This window comes from Gallinula chloropus (genome assembly GCF_964237585.1).
Source record: "Gallinula chloropus genome assembly, chromosome: Z".
NCBI lineage: Eukaryota > Metazoa > Chordata > Aves > Gruiformes > Rallidae > Gallinula > Gallinula chloropus.
The window spans coordinates 73,653,017-73,675,272 of NC_140089.1; the positions used below are offsets into that span (position 1 = coordinate 73,653,017).

Below are 22,256 nucleotides of genomic sequence, written 5' to 3' on the forward strand. Positions count from 1 at the left end.
TTACTTCCAGTGCAGAGTTTGAAATAAGCTGTTTATGTCTCATTGTATGTACTGCTGGAATACTTAGTGCCATTTACTCAAAATCGCCTCCGTTTCAGCTGCAGGTTTTGACCTTTGCCCAGACGTTGCTCTAAGTCCCTTATGGTGTTTCGGAGAATTTCTATTTCCTTGTTCTTCTCCTCCTGGAGATGCTGCAGCTTCTGTAAAAATACAAGCAAAAGCTTTGTTGTTAAATATCCCATGACATTATGTAACAGTGTGATATGCTGTTACTAATGAGAAATATTCTAGTAAGAATATTTTTCCTCAGTGTGTTGTATCACAACAATTACAAAGATGGCTTCCCCAGAATCCTATTTTTGTGGCGTCCTAAAGTCCCCAAAACAATCATGCACATACCTAATTTATGTCACAGTTATTTCTAGTCTCGTATATAATAGTCATCTCTATCTTAAGTTCCCAGGCTAACAATTCTGCACTAAAACCAATGCTCATGTGGCCTCTTGTTGAACCTCAACTTCCGTGCAGATGCATTACATGCGGTGGGTGGGATGTGTAAGGGAATGAGATGGAGCCCTAAGGCATAAAACTCCACACTATCCCCCCCCGCCCATTTGTTTTGTTCCAGAACACACACCATAAAACCCCAGGGAACTGCTGTGTGAAATAGCCTGTAACAGTATTCAGGATCTGCATACTACATGCTGTTAAAGCACATACCCTTCGATAGATACTTTGTGGCAAGACAGAAGCATCTGAAAATGATTTTGTAGTTTTATTCTGAACTTGAGCTAATTTAGCATTGAACTGAAAGAATCGGGAAAAGACACAACATTAAGAATCCAACAGGAAAAAAGTAAAGTAGCATGAGTATAATTTTATTTTTATTTGTTCAAGTATTTTGTACCTAAAAATACTACTAACAAGCTTATCTACTATTTAAGCCTAGCACAAAGAAGCTACTTGTTTATGTCAGGGTGCAATTACAAGTTATTTTTCTTAAAAAAAATGCCTCAAAATATTGCAAAAAGTACATAGTACAAAGAGTATAATCCGTATACATTTAGACAAACAAAACAACTACTAAAACCAATAAATTTGAAGACTTCACAGCCACATGTCTGCAGGAGGAGAAAATGCAGTGGATATTAAAAGCATCTGAAAGCATCAGCCTTCTCTGATGTTCCAAGGATAAGTCAGCCTCCACACTTTCAGAGCATATTTCTTTTTTTAATGTGTGAAAGGTTTAAAGTATTTCCTTTTTTTTTCTCTAATGAGAGACACTTAAAACCTGAGCCATGAAATACACGTTGAATTCTGTGACTCAAATCTCCATGGGATGAGAAGACTTTAAGATCTTAAAAGTTTATAAAAACCAGGTATTTCCAGCATTCAGAAATTGAAAAGAATAAAAATAAGCATAAAACATTGTTTAATTTTGTTTTAATATAGCTCAGGAGCTAGCAAAAAACTGAAAATAATTTTAAAAGAGAGCACAGCAAACTTAAGTCTCCCTGTGCATTGGACAGAACTTTACTGCTGAGCGGAAGCAAGGCGGATACCATCATGGAAGCCACTCATCTTTATGGAGACAGGAGCTGTTGAAGTTTCCTAGGTTGCATTGTTAAGTATTAGTATTTTCCACTACACAGTCTCTTCTAAGTTTACCCACTGCCCAACTGATATTTAACTCAGCTTTGTAATGCATACCTCTATCTGCAGTTTAACTATTTCGTTCTGCTTTTCTTCATTTTGAATTTTCATCTGTCTAGTTAGCTCTAATATTTCCAGTTCCTTTTTCTCTCTCTGTTCTCTATACTCCGCCTCTTTTATTTCAACTGGTAACACAGTAACATGAAAATACGATGATATGAAAAAGCTTTATGAACAGCAGGTCAGTAGTTCACAGGAAAACAATTTGACACATGCCAAAAATATACTTTAAAAAAATGTGAAAACCACCATGACCCACCCCAGTAAGATGAAGTTTCTTTAAAGAACCATCATGTTTTCCAAGGAGTTTGGCTTTCTTCAGCTAAATGGATGACAAAAAATTTTCTACTTTCCAAGGCTATGCCAGTAATGAAAAATCTTAATATTGAAACCAGCTTTTTGTTGTTGCAGTTTTATTTGTGAAAATAACTTCCTACTCTCCTGAACATACCTGGAAACTCTAACAGCAGTCTAGTTTACAGTTTAAACCAATTCCCCAATGAACACATAACCCAAAATTTCATCCCTTCAGATTTTTAGGTCCAAGTTCCAAGTGTCTCTTCTATCTGTTTGGGAATTTTCCCTCATCCTGTGTTGCTATACTGTTGCCTCATTACCACTGTCTACTCTTCTGAGCAAAGATAAGTTTCAGTTAAACACTATCCACTTCTACCTTTCATATGTTTCCACTAAGAAGTGGAACTTGTACTTATCCAAATGAAGTACTGATCCTGCAGGTCACAACATGTTTTACCCAACATTGTAGACTTCAGCCTTCAGAGAACTTACATTTTTTTCTTATATCACAATGCAACTGTGTTAATTGTAATTTATGGTCTTCCTCTTTGCTTTTAATTTCTATCATAAGTTTCTCAATCTGATCTTTATACTCCTGTGAATATAAAAAGCTTCATAAAAATCTCGAGGTTTCTGTGCTTTTAGTCTTCTGCAAAGTACAACATTGATGTGAAAATGTACAGCAGTAACTCAGTGCTTGTTTTATTCTTCATCTAATAAATTCAGAATGCCCAATTACTTCTCACACAATGCAGCCAAAGTCCACAGATGAAAACTGTAGCAGATTTCACTGTATTACAACTATCAGTTAATGTAAAATGAGAAACTGCATGTATTTGGAGAACAGGCAAATGGAGAGGCAATACTCCTTTCCCCAGTCTGGGATCTGATACAATGCTGCAGTTAGGTGACTACAGTTCTACTTTCATGGATTTTTACTGCAAAATGGTACACCAAAAATGATATTTAAAGTATGAATTTTGTTAGCATTGCTTGTACCAAGTGTTCCACAACTTCATACTGGTAGCAGTAGAAACATCAGTGATAGCAGCAGTAGTGATACTGGTGGCACTGACACTTGAGTGAAGAGGTTGCACGTGCCTGTTTTAAGTTTACTCTAATACTTACTCCTGAATATTATCAAGGAATTTGCCATAACTGCCCATGTAGAGATACTTACTCCAAAGCTCTTGTCAAACCTTCTGACAAGGTCGGCAGCCACTCAGCAAAGCAATGCTTGGAGGCACTCACAAAGGCAGTTACTCCTTGGTGGTAATAATGTATAAGGGGCAAAGTCATTTAAGTGCTTTCAGAACAGCACTAGGAAGGCCCACCATGCCCACACATATATATAATGTATAGAGTCATAGTTTTCTCATATCCTTCAGGAGCCATTACTAATTTATTCTCAAATTGTCAAGATAGCAGCTCTTTTGGTATTTAAAAAAAAATAAATTAGCTCACAGTCAGTATAAACACAGGCAAAGAAAATCAGCAGTGGGATTCCTAAAACCAGCATATCTGCAATCGTAGCACAGAGAACTAACACAACTTGCAACCAGTCCTGCTGGTGTTACTGCCTTTCCAAAAACTACTGTCACAGATAAAAAGCAGAGAGATGGTAAATGGAATTTATTATGAGACATGGGAAAAAAAGCAGAGACCTATTATCTTCATAGCATTTGCTCCCAAAGAAATTATAGAAAAGATTCAGACAGTTCTGGATTCTCTGGCATCATGAATAGCAAAACCTTAGGTTTTAAAATGTAAAGTTGCATTTAAAGCTAAATAAGTGCATCTTAGATTTAACTAGAGCTCTTGGTACTTAAGTAATTTTGACTTCTTGGTCCCTCTAACATATTCTCATATTGGTACTGTAATGAGAACAACTCATCTCATGCATATCAGTAGTAATCCCAATATAAAGACATATGAACTGCTAGAATAGATATAAAACATTATTCCTCTACCTAAAGAATGATCATTTATGACATACCTGTTCACAAGTCTTTAATTTCTCTTCCAAGATGTTAACAGTACCCTTCAGTCTATCATTTTCATCTATGTAAATAAAAAACATGATGAGACACTAAAGGTACATTTTTGCAGTATTATGAGCATGAAAGCAGAAGGAGGAAATTAGTTTCATTTTTTGATTTGTCTGAACTTAAAAATAATTTTTTTTGTAGACAGGAAAATAATAATTTACAAAACCACATAACTTTAGTCTCCATTTCTTAACAAGAAAATTCATAGTTTAGTCACAATATTTGCCTGGTATTACTTCTTAAAACCGTCTTTAGCCTTCTGATAACTGATGCAGTCAAGAAGATCTGGGTGCCAAGTTCTTAGCTCAAAAAATAAAGCATTATCATGGCTACAGCAGTTCCTAATTGAAAGATGCAACTTTAAAAGTACTTGTTTCCCCAAAACTAGAAAGTAGTATCTCAAAACCAGAATTTAGAAAAAGCAGATGGGTTGTTTTGATTATTAGAAGTCTCTTTGTATACTAAAACAGCCATACACTTCCAATTTTTAGAGGCTTATTAGTATTTATGCTAATGTGCATTGAACACACAATGGGAATAAAATTAACAGGTGTACAGCTAAACTGTGGTATAAAGATATAGAAAATATTTATATATTTAAAAATACCTATGAGTAACTTTCAAGTATTTATGGATACAATAAGGATTAAGACTCTTTGTTTTAACAAAGTGATAAAGAGTATGCATAAATGCTTCAATAGATTACAGTCCAGAAGTCAAAGGATACTTTCTCACTTTTTTCTAAAATTGCCTGTTCTGTGCTGAAATAAATTTAAAGCCCAATCACTGATTAAAAGAGAGGCCACTGAGATAGAACTTTCCCATGAGTAGGATAATAGCAATAGACATTTAGTCAGCATATTGATAACCAAAATCTGCATAGGATTGACCTTAGATATGTTTTTTTCCTTTCTGATTGGCTTCAGTGAATTTCTCTTTGAAAGAATCAGTAAATATAAGCAAAAAAATTAAATGCATGCTCATTCTAAATTACAGTACAGTATGTATAAGAACATTTTTGCTTTTACCTTTCACATTACACTGGTTTTCAATAGCTTGTGTTAGACCCTTTATCACATTCTGTAGAGTAGTACATTCTAGAAGAAGGGAAAAATCCAGCATTTTAAAATAATTTATTCACCATTTTAATTTTATATTTTGTTTATAAACGTTCTCAAATATTTTATAATCACCTTTATTAAATATTAGTCTAGATATTCTTACTGACTATACAAATAACTCCATTATTATGGCTTAATTTTCTATTTTAGTTTGATGGTAGAAAAAATAAATTTTATCAAGCAATACAAATCAGTTCATAAAACTACTATAGTTTTATTTCTATCCAGAAAATAAAGATGTTATTGTTTTCTGGGAAATAATAGAAATTTTCCATATCAGCATTCCAGCAATTTGATGTAATTAATGAAACTGAGGCTTACTTCCCTGAGAGCATTTTTGCCAAGATTCTTTATTAACATGACCAACATTATCTATTCATTGCAGTTCCCTCCTCCCCTCCTTTTTTTTTTTTTTACTGCATATTAACATTCAGCTTCTGGTTCAGCCGAAACTTAGAGAGACCCAGAATATCCTACAATATCTCCATTATTTATTTTCAAATAAAATAATTATGTGTCTGTGTGTTTAGTATATACATGCAACTTGTTATCAGTTTTCATACTTGTATTTAATAATTTTATTTTATATTGTGTTTTTAATATTTGAACACCATACAGACTGCCTGTAGTATTTGGTTTTAATTAAATACTAATTTTATCCCTTATGTTTGTTGTAACCTTATCAATAAGGTTACAAAATACTCAAAGACTGGACAGACTGGGGACACTACAACCAAGGTTGCTTTTCTCTTAAAACCTGTCTGTCTGTTTCCAGAATACCACTGCACTTCGTAGGTGGCTTTTAACTTCCTATTAAATACACTAAATAACAGTTAATCATCTCAGAATACCAAAGCTTTGTTGAAAATTTGAGATCATATAATTAAAGACTGCATTACAAGTAGCAGTCAGAGAGACGAATTAAGATCCCAGCTCAGAAATGCATTTTCCACTCAATCTTTTTGACCTTTAATCTCCCACCAAGTCTGCTTCTCATACAGCCAACTTCAGCAGCTGCGTTCTCGCGTTCCACCCTTCCCAGAAAACAGCAGAGGGAGCACGAACAGCACAGAATCGTTGCCTGCCCACAGATCCTGAACTGAATCACAAGCATTTGTGGAAAAATACTATTCAAAATTGGAAGCACTGGGCTAGCATGCCCATTTATACCAACTACTTATACTACAGATTTTCTCCCATGTGAAAACATATGGAAATAAGACCAGATGTCTGTAATTCATGCACAAGTTGGAAAGACATCTATGCATTTGAGTAAACAATAGGATAGCAGCTAGTCTTACAAAGAATCACAGCTACTTAAGTGTAAGCCACTCTTTTATCCAGTCCCAAGAACATTTGCTTATCTTTCCTATCTTTAAAGGACCTATCCTGGCAAATCCCTTACGTAATTACAGTTGTGACTGGGGAAAAAAAAATACCAGGAACCCACAATTTTTGCTTGACTACGTTATGGAAGAAAAAGCAAATTTTGCTAAATGGTTGCAGCTTTGTGGATTACTGGTATGGGATCTGTAACAGACTCTGTGTAGTTCCTTCCCTGTAAAGAATACTCTGTTATATTCAAGGATCACCTCCTCCAAGCTCAGGAGCGAGATATCCAAAAAAAGAGGAAGTTGGCCAAAAATACTGAGATGCCTGCATGGATGAACAAGGAGCTCCTGGAAAAAACTCAGAGACCAAGATAAAGCCTACAGAGCATGGAAGCAAGAAAATAAATAGCTTGGGAGCAATACAGAGAAACTGTCAGGGCAGCCAGGGATCAGGTTAGGAAAGCTAAAGCCCTGGTAGAACTAAATCACCCAGGAACAAGAAGATACATTTCTATAGGTATGTCAGTGATCAAAAAAGATGACAGAAAATGTGTGTCCCTTCTAGAAGGTAACAGACCTGGTTACCCAGGATATGGAGAAGGCTGAGGTACTTGACTTTTGGCCTCAGTCTTCACTAGCAAGGGCTCCAGCCACACCACCCAAGCCACAGAAGGCAAAAGCAGGGACTTGGGGCAATGAAGAACTTTCCACTGTGGCAGAACATCAGGTTTGAGAGTATCTAAGAAACCTAAAGGTGCACACGTCCATGGGACCTGCCGAAATGCATCTGCAGATCCTGAGGGAATTGGCGGATGATCTAAGCCACTCTCCATCATACTTGAGAACTTGTGGCAGTCTGGTGAAGTTCCCATTAACTGGAAAAGGGGCAATGTAACCCCATTTTTAAAAAGGGAACAAAGGAAGGCCAGTCAGCCTCAGCCCTGTGCCCGGTAAGATATGGATCAGATCGTCCTGGAAACTGTTCAGGCACAAGCAAAATAGAAGCTGTGGATGACACCTCCCTCCCTGTCAGTGTTCAAGACCAGGTTGGGTGGGGCTTTGGGCAACCTGGTCTAGTGGAGGGTGTCCCTGCCCATGGTAGGGGGGGTTGGGTCTACATGGACTTTGAGGTCCCTTCCAACCCAAAATATTTTGTGAGATTTTATACATACAGAAAGACTGAACAGCCTAAATACTCATTTTTTCATTATTAATATCTATATTTATCACAATTTCTTTCATCTGCAATCATAATTTAAACTATTGGCTTTTTAATAGGGCAATTAACATCAACCTCTTTTTCCTTTAACATGTTGAAACACTAAGTCAACAAACATGCAGTCCTGAAATTGCTATGAAAATGTGTCACTGAATACACCCGCTCCACCCTGGTTACTTGGAAGCATTATCTACTGCTACTGAGCAATTGCTACAAGAAATATTTAAAGAAGGTGAAGTGCTTATTTGCAAAAAAATTAAAATGAAACACTAATCACATCAAAATAGAGCCACCTTATGTTCTATAGACAATAATGTGATGGCTTTCTTTTTAAGAAATATAGTAGATCTTAGTTCAGAATTGTAGCCTCACTACAGGAATCCAGTTATTCATACAGAAAGTGTTTAGGAGCAGAAAAGGAAAATGCCATACTTGCCACACTTGTGTCTATCTTCAGTGGATTTGCAATGATGTACACTAAACAAAAAACATGCTCCTGAATCTCACCTTTGCTTAGCAAAGGACATATCAAGACAAAACAAAGCTCATCATTGACCTTTCAGAATATGTATACCCTTGCCCAGTTGTTCATCTTTTCCCACATTATCTTTGGTTCAACTGTTTTCAGTTTCTCCCTTGACGTTTACAAGTTTTCTTTCTTCCTTTGCATTTCCTTCAGAATTCCCAGCCTTCATTTACCTCAAACAGTTCCAGAGAGAGAACTTGTGACTATCAAAGATGTCCAGAGGCCAACAGGTTCTCACTTATACTTGCTGGAGATTTCTTGGGGCACAAAATGCTATTCCTATTTATGTTTCTCATACTAACAAATAGTTCTTCAGCCAGGATAAAATTCCACTTCCTCCACCCCACCACCACTAGTAGCCACAAACCCTCCAGGGTATGAGGAACAACAGCCTTCCCTTCCATACTGCTCTTTCTCTTCACTCCTCTGCTGTAAGCAGCATGTTTATTTGGAATCATATGTGAAACATTCACCAGCATGTGGTCTGTTTTGTTTTTTTCCTTAGCTGTTCTGTGAATTGTTTTGTGCTCCACTGCTAAGTCTTACATTTTAAGGCTGAGTTGTTTACCTCTCCTGAAAACTGATTTGCTTTTGTGTTAAATTTGTAATAGAATGAACTTGAGAATGCTATTCAACTTGAGCATATGTATACATTAAGATTTTGCATTGACACTGTCCATCAAGAAATTGATGCAGCTGTCCAAATACAGCAATTTTGTTGCTTTTGGACCAACTCTTCAAATTATAATTTCAGGAAATGTGGCTGATCTGAGTTCTGGGAAGCAGCTTAGGACATAAGGCTAAAAGAAATCTTTTTTTCCAAGTCACAGTTGGCAAGATTGCTGTATAAAAGCCATTCTCATGACTAGAATCTGTTATAATAACTGTTGCCAAAGTAAGAATGAAAGTATCAGTGCTATCTTTGGTCCCTTCCATATTCTCCAATTCTGCACAGGATCCTTTGTAACCCCATCAGTAACAAATAAAAGAGTGGGTTTCTTTAACACCACAGTGCTTTGACTTTCAAAAAGGTTTTACAGAGAATCAACCTCTTATGCACAACACTTTTAGTGCTCTCGTTCTGAGTACACAGCTGTTACCCCTTCTGAAGGGTCAATGTTGCAGGTGGATTTGATAAAGGTGAAAAATACGACGCCTATTTAATGGCTTTAGAAACATTATAAATTTATATAATGCTGTATATATTTGTATAGTGTTATATAAATGATATATTTATATATTTACTGTAACTTGGAATCACTACCTCAACCCTAATGTCCTTTTGGAATACTTTTAAAATTAAAGTCACTGCCCATCTCTGGTAACATGGACAATTGTTTACCTGAATATTCCTCTGACAGCACCCACTGCAGATTATGCCCGTTTGCTGCCCAAGATGGTTTGTGAAACTGTGCTTTCTGATCACCATTAATGAATACATTGAAATCTACAAACGTACAAGCACTTCATGCCATGATACTTGGAAATGTTTACCTTATTGGTAAGCACATTAACCTAACAGCACAGCCATGGTAACTGATTTTCTAAGTATATTCTACCCCTTTGGATAGAATTACCTCTCATTTACCTTTTTCTTCCTTATCCTTTAGTAGCTTTCAGAACCACCTCTTGGTTGTTCCACGTTGTTCCAAGTTCTTGCTTTTCACTTTTTTTGTTACAGGTACCAACAGCTCTGCAATTTCACTCACTGACAAGAATCCTTGGCTTCCAACAATTCTACCTCCTATCTATATGCATATTAATTTGTACTACTACTATGATTTCAGTGTTACTGAGATGTGGTTTTTTCCTGACTATCCCTGCTGCTAAAACTTTAGTACATATTTTACATTGATTGCTTTGTTATTTTTACTTGGACTTCTGCCATCCACACTTTTCCCCATCATATATTTCAAAGCAGCTCAAGAGGTTGTTCTCTTCAGTTATATCAGCATAACTATCTCCTCAAATATTTTCACTCTTATCAAAGTGAGGCACTACTACTTACAAAGTTCAAATCTCTCTTCTCACTTCTATCTATTTTCAGCCCATTATACTTCCACAGTCCTTGCTGCAGTCATCCCTGCTCCTCCAATTTCCTGTGTTGTCTCTTTTATTTTCTCTGCTATCTTTATCCCATAGGTTCTACAGTAAGAATTTCTTCTTTTTGTCCACGTTTCCCTTTCCCTTTTTAAAATCTAGTTTCTATACAAACCCCTTCCCCTCCATTTTTGTCAACAGTGAAGCCTCTTGATCTGTTTCTGAATTACTGCCTTGCACTGTATTTTGTGGTTAATAAACAAATGGCTCTAATGAGTCAGATCAGAGTTCCATCCAGTTCCCGATCCTACTTCACAGTAACCAGTATTGATACTTCAGATACCAATATCCTGAAGATACTTCAGGAAAAAGGAAAAAAGGCTGGATAAACACTAACCTTAATATATCCTCTCTGCTTCCAAAACACAAGACCTGAGAGGTACCATATTTGTATTTAACAAATTTTTTAAGTTTTTCTAATCTTTTTGGACTAATCTATACTTCTGTTATTCACAAGTTTCTGTGGAACTGATTTAACAACTTTAGTTTGTCATGTATGGAAAAGTTCCTCCAGTTGCTTCATTTAAATAAATCCACAAGTTTGATTTCCATGTAGTTCTCTTACTACATTCAAGATTGAATATTCTTTCCCTAGTCACTTTCTCTGTCATTCATAATTTTACAGCTATGAGTCATATCAGCTCTATTCTTTCTATTTGGGCTGAAAAGTTGCAAGTCAACTTAAGGCTTTCTTTAGATGTTCCAAGATTGTGATGAAATCTGTGAGGGCCCCCAATTGCATTCTCCCCCACTCACCTTCTGAGTGTTTGGCTGTGCTCAAGGCCAATTTAGAGTCCAGCTGGTAACAACGAAGAAAGCTGCTTGAAGAAAGCTGGAAGACTCAGAAATAGTTGCCCCTCCTTCCCTTTGGAAACTCCAAATGAGCTAGTTTTAAGCTGAGGTCTTTGCCCTTGGCCTCCCTTGAGCTATGCTGCAGCTGTGTTGCAGCCACAGATCAGGAATCTCTGGACCCTAGTGGTAACCTAGGGAGTGACTTTGAGGCTTGATTTCAGACCTGCCTCATCACCACAGACCTACTAGTGATCAGTAGACCATGTCTGGCCCTTATTACCATTTCTGGACCTGATCCTGACTCAACCTACCTTGACCTTGGACCTGCTCCATCACTATGGACTTATTTGGCAATGTGGACTTGGCTGACCCTGGCAGCCCTTACTGGGCCAGCTCTGCATGGTGCTTTGGGTTTGTGTAGCAAGGTTTTGGTAGTGGTGGTGGGGCTGCAGGGGTGGCTTCTGTGAGAAGCCTCTAGAAGCTACCCCTAGGTCTGACAAAGCAAATACCAGCCGTCTCCAAGGAGGACCCACCACTGGCTAAGGCCAAGCCAATCAGTGATGTTGGTAGCATCTCTGTGATACCATATTTAAGGAGGAAAAAACCCAGAAGGAGCAGCATCTTTTGCAGCCAGAGAGATTAATGAAATTTTACAGACAGCAAAGTCGGTGAAGGAGGGGGAGGAGGTGCTCTAGGCAGTTCTCCTGCAGCCCATGATGAAGACCAGGGCAAAAAATAGTTGTCCCACTGCAGCCCACAGAAGATCATAAAATCATAGAATGATTAGGTTTGAAAGAGACCTTAATGATCATCAAGTTCCCACCCCTCTGCCGTGGGCAGGGACAACTTTCACTAGACCAGGCTGCTCAAGGCTCCATCTAAGCTGGCCTTGAACACTGCCAGGGAGGGAGCATCCACCACCTCCCTGGGCAACATGTTCTTCACTCTCATAGTGAGGAATTTTTTCCTAATATCCAACTGAAATTTACCCCCTCCCAATTTAAAACCATTCCCCCTTGACCACTACATGCCCTTCTAAAAAGTCCCTCCCCAGTGTTCTTCTAGGTCCTCTTCAGGAACTGGAAGGCTGCTGTAAGTTGTCCCCAGAGCTTTCTCTTCTCCAGCCTGAACAATCCCAACTCTCTCAGCCTGTTTTCATAGGAGAGGTCCTCCAGCCCTCTGATTGTCTTTGTGGCCCTCCTCTGGACTTGTTCCAACAGTTCCATGTCCTTATGTTGAGGATGATGGGAGTGCAGAAATTCCACCTGACGATCTGAAAGAGGCTCTGCCCCAGTGGGATGCCTGCACTGGAGCAAGCGTCTGGCAGGAGCAGCAAGCCGCCCACAGTGGGAGGACCCCACACTGGAGCAGGTTTGCTGGAGGGGCTTGTGACTCCATGGGGGACCCATACTGGAGCACTCTGGTCCTGAAGATCTGCATTCCATGGAAGAGACCCACACTGGACCAGTTCATGAAGAACTGTTGCTCATGGGAAGGATTCACATTGGAGAAGTTTGTGGAGGACTGTTACCCACGAGAGGAAACACATGATGGAGCTTGGGAATCATAATGTGAGGAGTTGTCCCCTTGAGGAGGAAGGAGTGGCAGTGACAGTGTGTGATAAACCAACTGCAACTCCAGCCAGGGTCAGCCCACCACACACGGGTACAGGGGGACTGAGCCTTGGCTGGTGAAGCCTGAAACTCTGTGAGTCATGTTACATGATTGGATCCTGGTTCCTCATCCTGACAATACCAAATGTTCTCTATTATCTTTTCTACTTCTCGTATATCTGTTTTGAAATGTGTAGAGCAGAACATTACATGATAAACACAGGGACACAATGTTTGTTGGTCTATTTCTTCCATAATCCTATCTCATACCTATCACTATGTTTGCTTCTTTGACTGTTATCTTCAGAGAACTATCCAGAAGGACACTAAGATCTCTTTCCTGGGAAGCAGTCAGATAGAGCCAACCGCTGTTTATGTACAAAATGCCTCCCATATTTACTGCTACTGGTTTTCATTCTTCCTCTTTATCACTTGTCATTCTGAAACATGAGATATAACTGGTATAACTGCATAGACTAGCATCATTAAGGAAACTTAACTCATTTACTCAATAGCTTCACCAACTCATTTCGGATTATGCTAAATTATATAAGTGAAGATCTAAGTGAAACCAACCGGCACTGGCACTCCAGTGTGGAAGCAAGTTTATCCCTACCCTTTTTCCTCACTTTCAGCAAGCTGACTCAAAGTTCTATAAAAAGATACGACTTTCAGGAACTCTACAAACTACAGGAGAATAAGCAACCACAAATCTAGACAAAGTACTAGATATTATCCTTTTTTCAAATACCCATCTGAAAAGTTATATCTCTAGAATTAAAACAACAACAAAACCACTTTTTAATGCCTTATTTTGCAACTTCCTTATTATGATGTAAAGGCTCATTATTCCCAACGGCGAAACAGTAAATACCATTTATTTAGCTTCCATTGAACATCTTGAATCCTTTTAGATTCATGGCATGGTTTGGGTTGGACCTTAAAGATAATCTAGTTCTAAACTCTCTGCTATTGGCAGATACAGTCTATTCATATATTATATTAATACTAATACCAAGAGATTATATATTGAAATATTATCTTAATATGAAACTATTATTACCATTCATAACTATTTAGCACCATAATGACATCTGCTGTATGAAATTAAAGAAATATGATCAAAACTGATCACATTAAAGCTGACAGTAATAGAAGTACAGCCTATGGAATAAATTTACAACAGTGATATCACCTTAATTGAACTCAAAGTTGAAGGATGATATGCTATTGCTTATACTTTAAAATGAAGTTGGAAATGTCATAGAAATAAAATCTTGACAGTAACATTATAAATACAAAATGGCAGCCATATTGTTTAATCTGCATTGTTCAGAGATTAAATCTCACAGCTTTTCAGTCCTCTAGAAGTGAAACAAATGCCTAGGCAGAACAAGACACTGAGATTCCAATGCTCAAGGTCGTTAAAGAATTAATTTAAGTTAGCCAAATTTAAAGATGAAAATTAAATCTTCAATATACCAGTCAACATAGTACAGGGAAAATATATTCCAAACCCCAGACTGGGCTATCAGATTGTCTCCAAGCAAACCAAATCACACAAGCAACCAGGAAATATAATTCTCTATGATACCTTGGAGCACCTGTCCCACTAGTCCACATGCCATCTCCAAATACAGGCAATTTTTGAAATTTCAGAAGGCAAAATTCAAGAATGCTTCTGCCTCATTTCTCACTAGGCAAAATGTTTCTGGTGACCAGGTGAAACGTAACATTTGTCATATTGATACCAATGGAACAGCTCAGCTGGAGCCTTGATTGTGAAAGGGCTGACCTTACTCTTCACAAATGCTGACCCTGTTGTCCTACAGACATCTGAGCTGCTCATGGATTAATGCTAAGTGACAAATTAGTGCTTTAAGTAAAACTACTGATGTTAGTTTGCTTAAAAACACTGGCTTTGTAAACAGTGGCAGTTCACCCTATGCTCAAGAGGCCTGTATGGATAGCGAAGACAAACATTTGGGCACAGTAACATCATCATGAGTTAAAAATTCATCTGATCCTCTCCCATCTTTACCTGCCAACACAGCACAATTTTTCTCTGCAGGGAGGTAAGAGTCAAAAGAAAAAAGATGAAGAGGAAGAAAAGAGAAAAGAAATACAAAAGGAAAGTTTTTATTTCATTAGTACTGTACAAACTCAAAAATCTCATAAAGTGGATGGATATTAACATCAACTAGAAAACAGTTACTTTAATGCAGTTCTCAAGGTATGTTTGTAGATTAAAGCTACCCGCTTTGAGATGAATTTGATTACACAAGCCAAGATTAAGCATTACTATTTTTCACACAGTATTTTAGATCCTTGATATTTTTTTTTGTATATTACTGAAAATAATGGAAATATTTCTCAGAACTTCATGAATGTATGCAAACCCCATACCATTTATTAAATAACTTACCTTCTTTTACTGATTCCTCCTTCGATTGGCTTAGTGTTAACAACCTGTTAGATTTTTCCAGCTGAAGAAGCAGTAGATTATTTACTTCATTAATTTCTGATATTTTCTAGAAAAAATGGAAAAATACTGTTACAGTAATATCTTTTAAGTTTTAAATTGATATAAAATTTAACAATTACACAACAGTGCATTCACAAACCTGTATTATTTTACCATTCTGGAAATTCCATTATATAAGAGAACAATGCTAGACTCAAGAGCCTGCGTTACTGTGAGTTTACCCTGCAGAACTAAGACTGATTACTTATGTCAGTAGTTACAAACCTGTTTCTTCTGAATTCTGTAGTCCATGGTCTGGATCAATCCTCAGCAATGTTCTTTCTATCTCTTTGCAAATGAGGCTGTCAGTGCCCTTGCTGAGCACAAACATGAGTAATGGGTGTGAATAGGAATTGGTGCGGTATGTTTTTTCAGCAAGAAATGTTAAATTTATTTCTGGTGCCCTTTTATATCATCTCTAGTATGGACTTACTGATCAGGACATCAACAGACAGCTGGCCAACATGAGCCTAACCAGAAATACAGTATGGATTTTCCTCAGTGGATCAATCTTTTAAGAACTGACATACACATAAAACAAAGAGAACTCAATGAATATGGAATATAGGAACAGATGTTCTTGCTATGGCAATGACATTTTTCTAGAACAAGGAACCATTTGGGAAAGGACAGGCCAGCAAAGATATGTAATACTGTTATCTCCAATATCAGCGTCAGATACAAAGTGACACTTCCACAGTTTTCCTGAAAAAACAGAATTGGCTGCTGTACCATTAAAATTCTGCACCAAAAAACCACAGAAACAGAAGCTTCTCAGACTCTGCAAAAATAACTCATATCACTGAGATACAGTCAATATACATACTTTCCAAAGTTGGTATTACAAGGCATATTGATAAACTGATACCACTTAAAAGAAAGCTTTGCTTGAAAAGATTATTAAAATGTGCCTAAATAGAGTTAGCAGTTTAAATGTTTTTCACGTTCTTCACTTACTTTTTCTATCTCCGAGAAGTTATCTAAAAGTTTATCAAGGTTCACCACGCTGATTTTCTTCATAGTTTCTTCATGGCTGTGATTCATTTCTGTCTGGACAATTTAATTCAGTGATCATTATATAGAAAAAAAATACAGATCTATCAATTAGTATTTCTTGTAAATACTATGTCAAAAGATTTCAAATGTACAAATATAAGCAGAAGAAAGAACATTTTTTAAAAATAAGAACTCTTTTTTGCACATGAAGCTAGAATTAAACCAGCCTAAGATTTGCATTTCTAGGAATGTCAGAAAGCCCAAGCAAAATCTATCAAATAGATAGATTATATAGTTGAATTGGGATTTTTTTTCTGCAGTTGAAAAATAAATCTGAATCCACTTCCACAGACACAATGATGCAATTTTACTTCAATATCTTAGTGGTCTGCACATGTGATGCTTTTAAAACATATGACCAACTTCCCTTAGGTATGTTGCTAAATAGACTGGTCTTTCTGCCCGCATTTTAAAGAGTAGGAAAATTAAGCACTACTCCTTCTCCACTGTGCATATTATAGATGAATCAAATGAAATTTTGTTAAGCTTGATTAACTTAAAAAAAAAAGTTACTTAAGTAAATGAGATTTTAACAGGCACTCATTAATGCAGGATCTAGACCTGTGTAGATGCTCTTAACTATTCACACTTTAAGTTATTTGCACATTTTCTTATAAAAAATTTGCATCAGCATCAGTGATGAGACACAGCAGCACATAAACAATGACAGTATTTGGAAAAGCACCCACATATTCCAAATTATTAACACAATTCCAATTTTCAGTGGAAATTCTACTTACAGAATCTTCAACATACGTTTGTAAGATGGATCTCAAATGCACAATATGAATGCATCTAAAAATATTGAAACTATGTCTGAACATCAGTCTCCATGGTAAAAATAAAAAAAAAATCCAATACCAGATAAACTGAGTATTCCAGACAAAATAATCCCCTCTAAGTGGTAATACATGAACTGTCTTTTTACTGGTAACAAAAATTGCAATGGGAGAAATGAATCAGAAGTTAGAATGTGCGCACTACCCAGAAACCAAATGGTTTCCAGACAGAAATACTTACAGTGAAGTTAGCCAGAAATAGATACGCAAGTGAACAACTACTAAGCAGAAACCGAGTTATTTTCTCATTCATTCAATATTTACAAGTCTTTACATGTATGTAACTTCTTTACCAAAACAGTAAGAGAAAATTGCTAGTTCTGTGTGTTTTAATACTCTTTTCCTCTTATATCCACTGTTTCCTCAGAGGGAGCAAAGCTAGTTCATTAGTTAAAGCTAATTAACTTTAAAAAAATAAACCAATTTTTAAGACTATATGAAACCTTAAAGAACTAATGCTTCTAAGTTAAATTAGTGATTTTTTACTAAGCAATCTTAATGACATCTAACATTTATTACAATGCAATGATTTGTTAAAATGTAGTTGGAAATATTTAGGACATTTTATAAAATGATGACGTATCTTAATATTCTATTAGTTGATTATCTAAATGTGCACCATGAATGCTAAGCCCCGATCTGTCCAGTCCTTACCATGGGCAGTATCAGCAGGCAACAGTGCCCCTGGGAATAAAATTCCTGCTGAATTGAAGGACAATATTAAAAAGAATATGTTATATTACTAATGTTGTGCTTTTTCCAGCAGGAAAACCCATTACTTTTATTTTTGTGTATGTTATATATGTCTTCCAAAGGCGTTCCTGTTAAGCCTTCCTCCTCTGTTTTGAACTATGGCATTTATTTCACTAGGAGGAAGATTAAAGACTAAAAACATATTTTTGACTGTCCTAAACCTGGCACCTTTATTTAATTTCTCTAGCCCCTTGCTGTCTGTGCTCCCAGTATCCTTTTTCAAGCATTGTAGCTGAAGACTTGATTTTAGAATTTAAGGTATCAGTTTTATTCATATAACAGCGAAACCTGTATTTATAACCAAAATGAGTCGGTGTTAATTTTAACTGTGTATCTCACTTGAATACAGTAATTATTCAACAATAGGCACTTCACACGTTCTGGTAACTTTTCTGAACAGCATCCTTCCTTTAGATAGGCACCTGGTGTTTGCCTTGACTGCAACCTTGCTTTACTTACTATTTGAAGACCCTGACCACACTTAAACACGGTCTGTGGTGCCCACGAGTGGGATGAATCCCATCCCTCATCGGATTTTACAGACAACCGCAACAGGGCAGGGGCACCAGCTGCACCTCAGCAACTGCAATTCAGGGTGCCCGCTAAGACCTAGCATTCCTCCCTCTCCCACCTCCGCGGTTTGTCTACACAAAGTGCCCTGGGTGGAAAAAAGATCTCCTCGCCATCTCAGGTGTGCAGGGCACTCAAAGCACCGCCTTTTAGCCCTCGGTCCGTGGGCAGAGCCGACACACAGGCCAGGACGAGACTGCTCCCGCTACAGGCGACACCACCAGCCCGCCTCACCGTGACCTGCTGCCCCCTCCGGCCAGCGGAGAGGAGGACGCACGCGCGCACCCGAAGGCGGGAAACCGGCTGGGCCCGCGGAGCGTACCACTACCGACCCTGTGGGGTCGCTTCGCCCCCCTTCCCGCTGGTGAATTCGATAGCACGTCCGCAGTTGGGCGTTTTTCGGAAGCGTCTCTCCTGGGGCTGGTGGAGGTCTCTGCTCAGGGGCAGGGGAGTGGTGAGGCGGGAGTGGGGGCTGCTGTTGGTTGTTCGGCTGCTTTCACGAAGTCTCTGTGGAATAGCTATGTGGCAGGGGTGATGGGAATTGGAGGCGGTGCACCCCAATGATGTCTTGACATACCATCAAAGGCTGTGCTGCCTCTTGCCACCTGACCAAAAAACCAACACAAACCTGGTCAGCAGAGCACCTGCTGAGGCTCTGATTTCACTCCTCTGTGTAGTATATGAATTATTTTATCAGTTATTGGCCTCCTCTACTCTGCCCTAGTGAAGCCACCTTTGGAATATTGTGTCTAGTTCTGGGTCCCCCCCACCACCACTGTTCAAGAAAGACAAGGAGGGCTACAGAGATAGTGAGGGGACTGGAGCTACCCTTATATGAGGAAAGGCTGAGAGAGCTGGTTCTGTCCAGCCTGGACAAGAGAAAACTGCAGAGAATCTGATCAGTGCTTACAAAGGGTGGGTGACGAGAGTCTGTGGCCAGATTCTTTTCAGTGGTGCCCAGTGACAGGACAAGGGGCAAAGGCTATAAACTGGAACACAGGTAGTTCTGTCTGAATAGGGGGGAAAAACTTCACTTTGAAGGGAACAGAGGACTGGGACAGGCTGCCCAGACAGGCTGTGAAGTCTTCTCTGGAGATATTCAAAACCCTGTTGCAATCCTGTGCAACTTGCTCTAGTTGATCCTGCTTTAGCAGCGGGGTTGGACTAGTTGATCTCCAGAGGTCCTTTCCAACCCCTGCTGTTCCGGGATTATGTGTGAAATGGCTCCTCACACCGACATTAACATAAGGAGGGGAGGAGGGAACTTAATGTGCAAATGGCTGTTCCTTTGAATAGCAACAGATGAGAGCAGCGCTGTGAGTGATGCTGATTGGCTGCCTCCATTTCTGGTTTCTCAGCATTTCTACTGTGCATGCAACTATGGTCACCAAGCAGTGATACTCTGCTGCCTATTACTTCATTTTTTCTGAGGGAAATTACCACAAAGGGCTTCTGAGAAAAGTTTCTAGACATTCACCTCAGTGTGAACACACATCCTGAAGCTGCTGAGGTGGAGTTACTACAAGTGGGAGGTTGCCTGCTCTGTAGGCAGGCTGCCTGTGTGGGCAGTGTACATAGGTGCTATTGGGGTGCTGCTGGAGACCAAGGGGTTATATTGCTGCTTTGGGTAGGCTGGGAAATTGATATTTTGTTTAAATATGACAAGGAGCAAGTTACTTTTTTTTTTTCTCTCATCACTGAAATTTAATTAAAAGTCCTGTTAAGATTACCTTGTCCTAACATATTTAGTATCATTGCAGACTTTTTTTTTTTAAAGTAGATATGTAGAAGTGGTAGGAACTCATTGGGTTGCTGAATAAAATTCCCATGAAATCAAGGGCAACCAAGCCCTGTAGTACCACGGGAAAATATCCTATGGCTTTTCCCCACCTTACCTAGGTGTAATTTTTTTTCTTATCTAGGCTAAACTTGAGTCAATGATCAAGACATACCAATCTCTCTTTAATTCAGCTAGAAGTGTCTAGTACAAAATGGCATGGCCAGCTTCAAGGCTAGAATGAATTGTTCATAGCCTTGTTAAGGTGAGTTTGAAATATCATCAGGGAGAAGATTGTTTTTATGGTATAATCAGAAGAGGAATAGTTTTACAGGCTTGGAATTAAATGGAAAGAACCATTAATTTACTTTATGGACATATTTTTAGAAACAGATTGTAAAATTACATTCCTAGAGCCACATCTGCATGCTAGAGTAAATGAACTTTTCTTCAGAAATGCTAAATGTCTGGAGCATTCTCAAATGATCTTGTAATAGAAAGGGATAAGGTTACATCTTGAATCCTTGTTGATGCTGTCCACAAAACCAGCACTGCCTGCCATGCAGATTGGAAGTTCTTGGACCCAGGAAAAGGTGTACAATCACTACTGATAGCCATAAAGATAAAAAAAATAAACAAACCCTGAATGGTGAGGATTTTACTGCACAGTAAACCACAGTGTAGTGCACAGGCTGCTTTTTTTTTTGGGTGTTAATTATTTTAAAGACTACATTCACAGGAAGACAGTGAATGAGGGCTGAAGTCCAGTTCCCATGATTAGGCAAAAATTTTACCCTGTAGTCATAGGTTGCATTTGCAATAATGCTATACTACATGACCCATATGTAAATATGTCATTTAACCACTGGGAAGGTGATTACTATGAGTGAACTGGGGAAAAATGTAGGGGAAAGAAACCCCAAACCCTTTGAGGAAAAAATGTAGGACAGATTTTCACACAGAAATGCATGGAACAGGAGCTGGATTTGATGATCCTTATGGGTCCCTTCCAACTCAGGATATTCTATGATTCTGTGAAAAAAACTATGACATGAATAGAACATTTAACTCAGATTTATCAGTCAGCAAATACTCTTTTGTTTTAGCCTTTAAAATCTTGCTGCTAAATTAGTAAGAAGTTTAGTACTGCGAACTTCTGAAATATGAGAGTGTTTCTGTAGTTCTTTTAGACTTCTTACCACACACCCCCCTTTTATAGAGTAGTAAGCTCTCTGGCAGGACAGCTCAAGAATCTGGTGGTCACTGAAATAATGTCTGATATCCACTGTGCACTGGGTGAGTAGGGAGGTCTTTTTTGGCAGAAACTGACAGGTAGCTGTTTGTTGCTGTATTGAAACAGTGCAACCAACGGAGGGTTTCTAACAATTGGAAAACATCAGTGCCCTTTACTGTCATTATGAGCATCCCTGTAAGAGAATCTTGTATGCCAGAGATCTATGGCATGGGAGTCTCAGCCATGTTTCCTATTCACTTTCTCATGAACAGCATCATCTGTGTACATTTAAAATCTCATGGTTAGGCATAGGCTTGCGTAATTTTTTACTGATCTTGATTTCACTATTACATTTTGATGGTCTTTAATACTTTTCCTCACAACTGGCCATATCAGAGGAATGTATCAGCTGCATTTACAGAGTTAAGGTTTGCAATATTCGACTCAAGTTTACAAAAAGTTTGTTTTCCTCCTAATTTGAAGAGCACAGAAGGAAGAATATGAGTTTTAACCTGCTCTAGACATCTTGAGCATTCATCATGGCGTTTAAGACACTACAGTGTCAGGCTGCAGAGTAGCTCAGTAAGATGAGGGAATAAATTATACCATCATGCAACATGGACATCAGCACACACTTTGATATGTTGTCCTTCTCTTGATTAAAGGGGTTATTTTTCTGATTAAGGAAATGAAAGCTGTCTGTGGGGATGGACTTTTGCTATAGAAGCACCCACTTCTGTTGT

At 38.2% G+C, this 22,256-nt stretch overlaps 1 protein-coding gene across 1 annotated transcript; it reads right to left on the reverse strand.

Moving 5' to 3' along the window:
- Positions 1–69: 69 nt before the first annotated feature.
- CCDC152 (coiled-coil domain containing 152) lies at positions 70–16,304 on the reverse strand (the record flags this gene model as incomplete). Its single annotated transcript, XM_084278767.1, has 8 exons — positions 70–200; positions 721–807; positions 1,711–1,838; positions 2,503–2,605; positions 4,007–4,071; positions 5,087–5,155; positions 15,186–15,291; positions 16,242–16,304. The coding sequence occupies 8 exons, from the start codon at positions 16,302–16,304 to the stop codon at positions 78–80; spliced, it is 744 nt and encodes a 247-aa protein (XP_084134893.1). The 3' UTR covers positions 70–77.
- Positions 16,305–22,256: the final 5,952 nt, after the last annotated feature.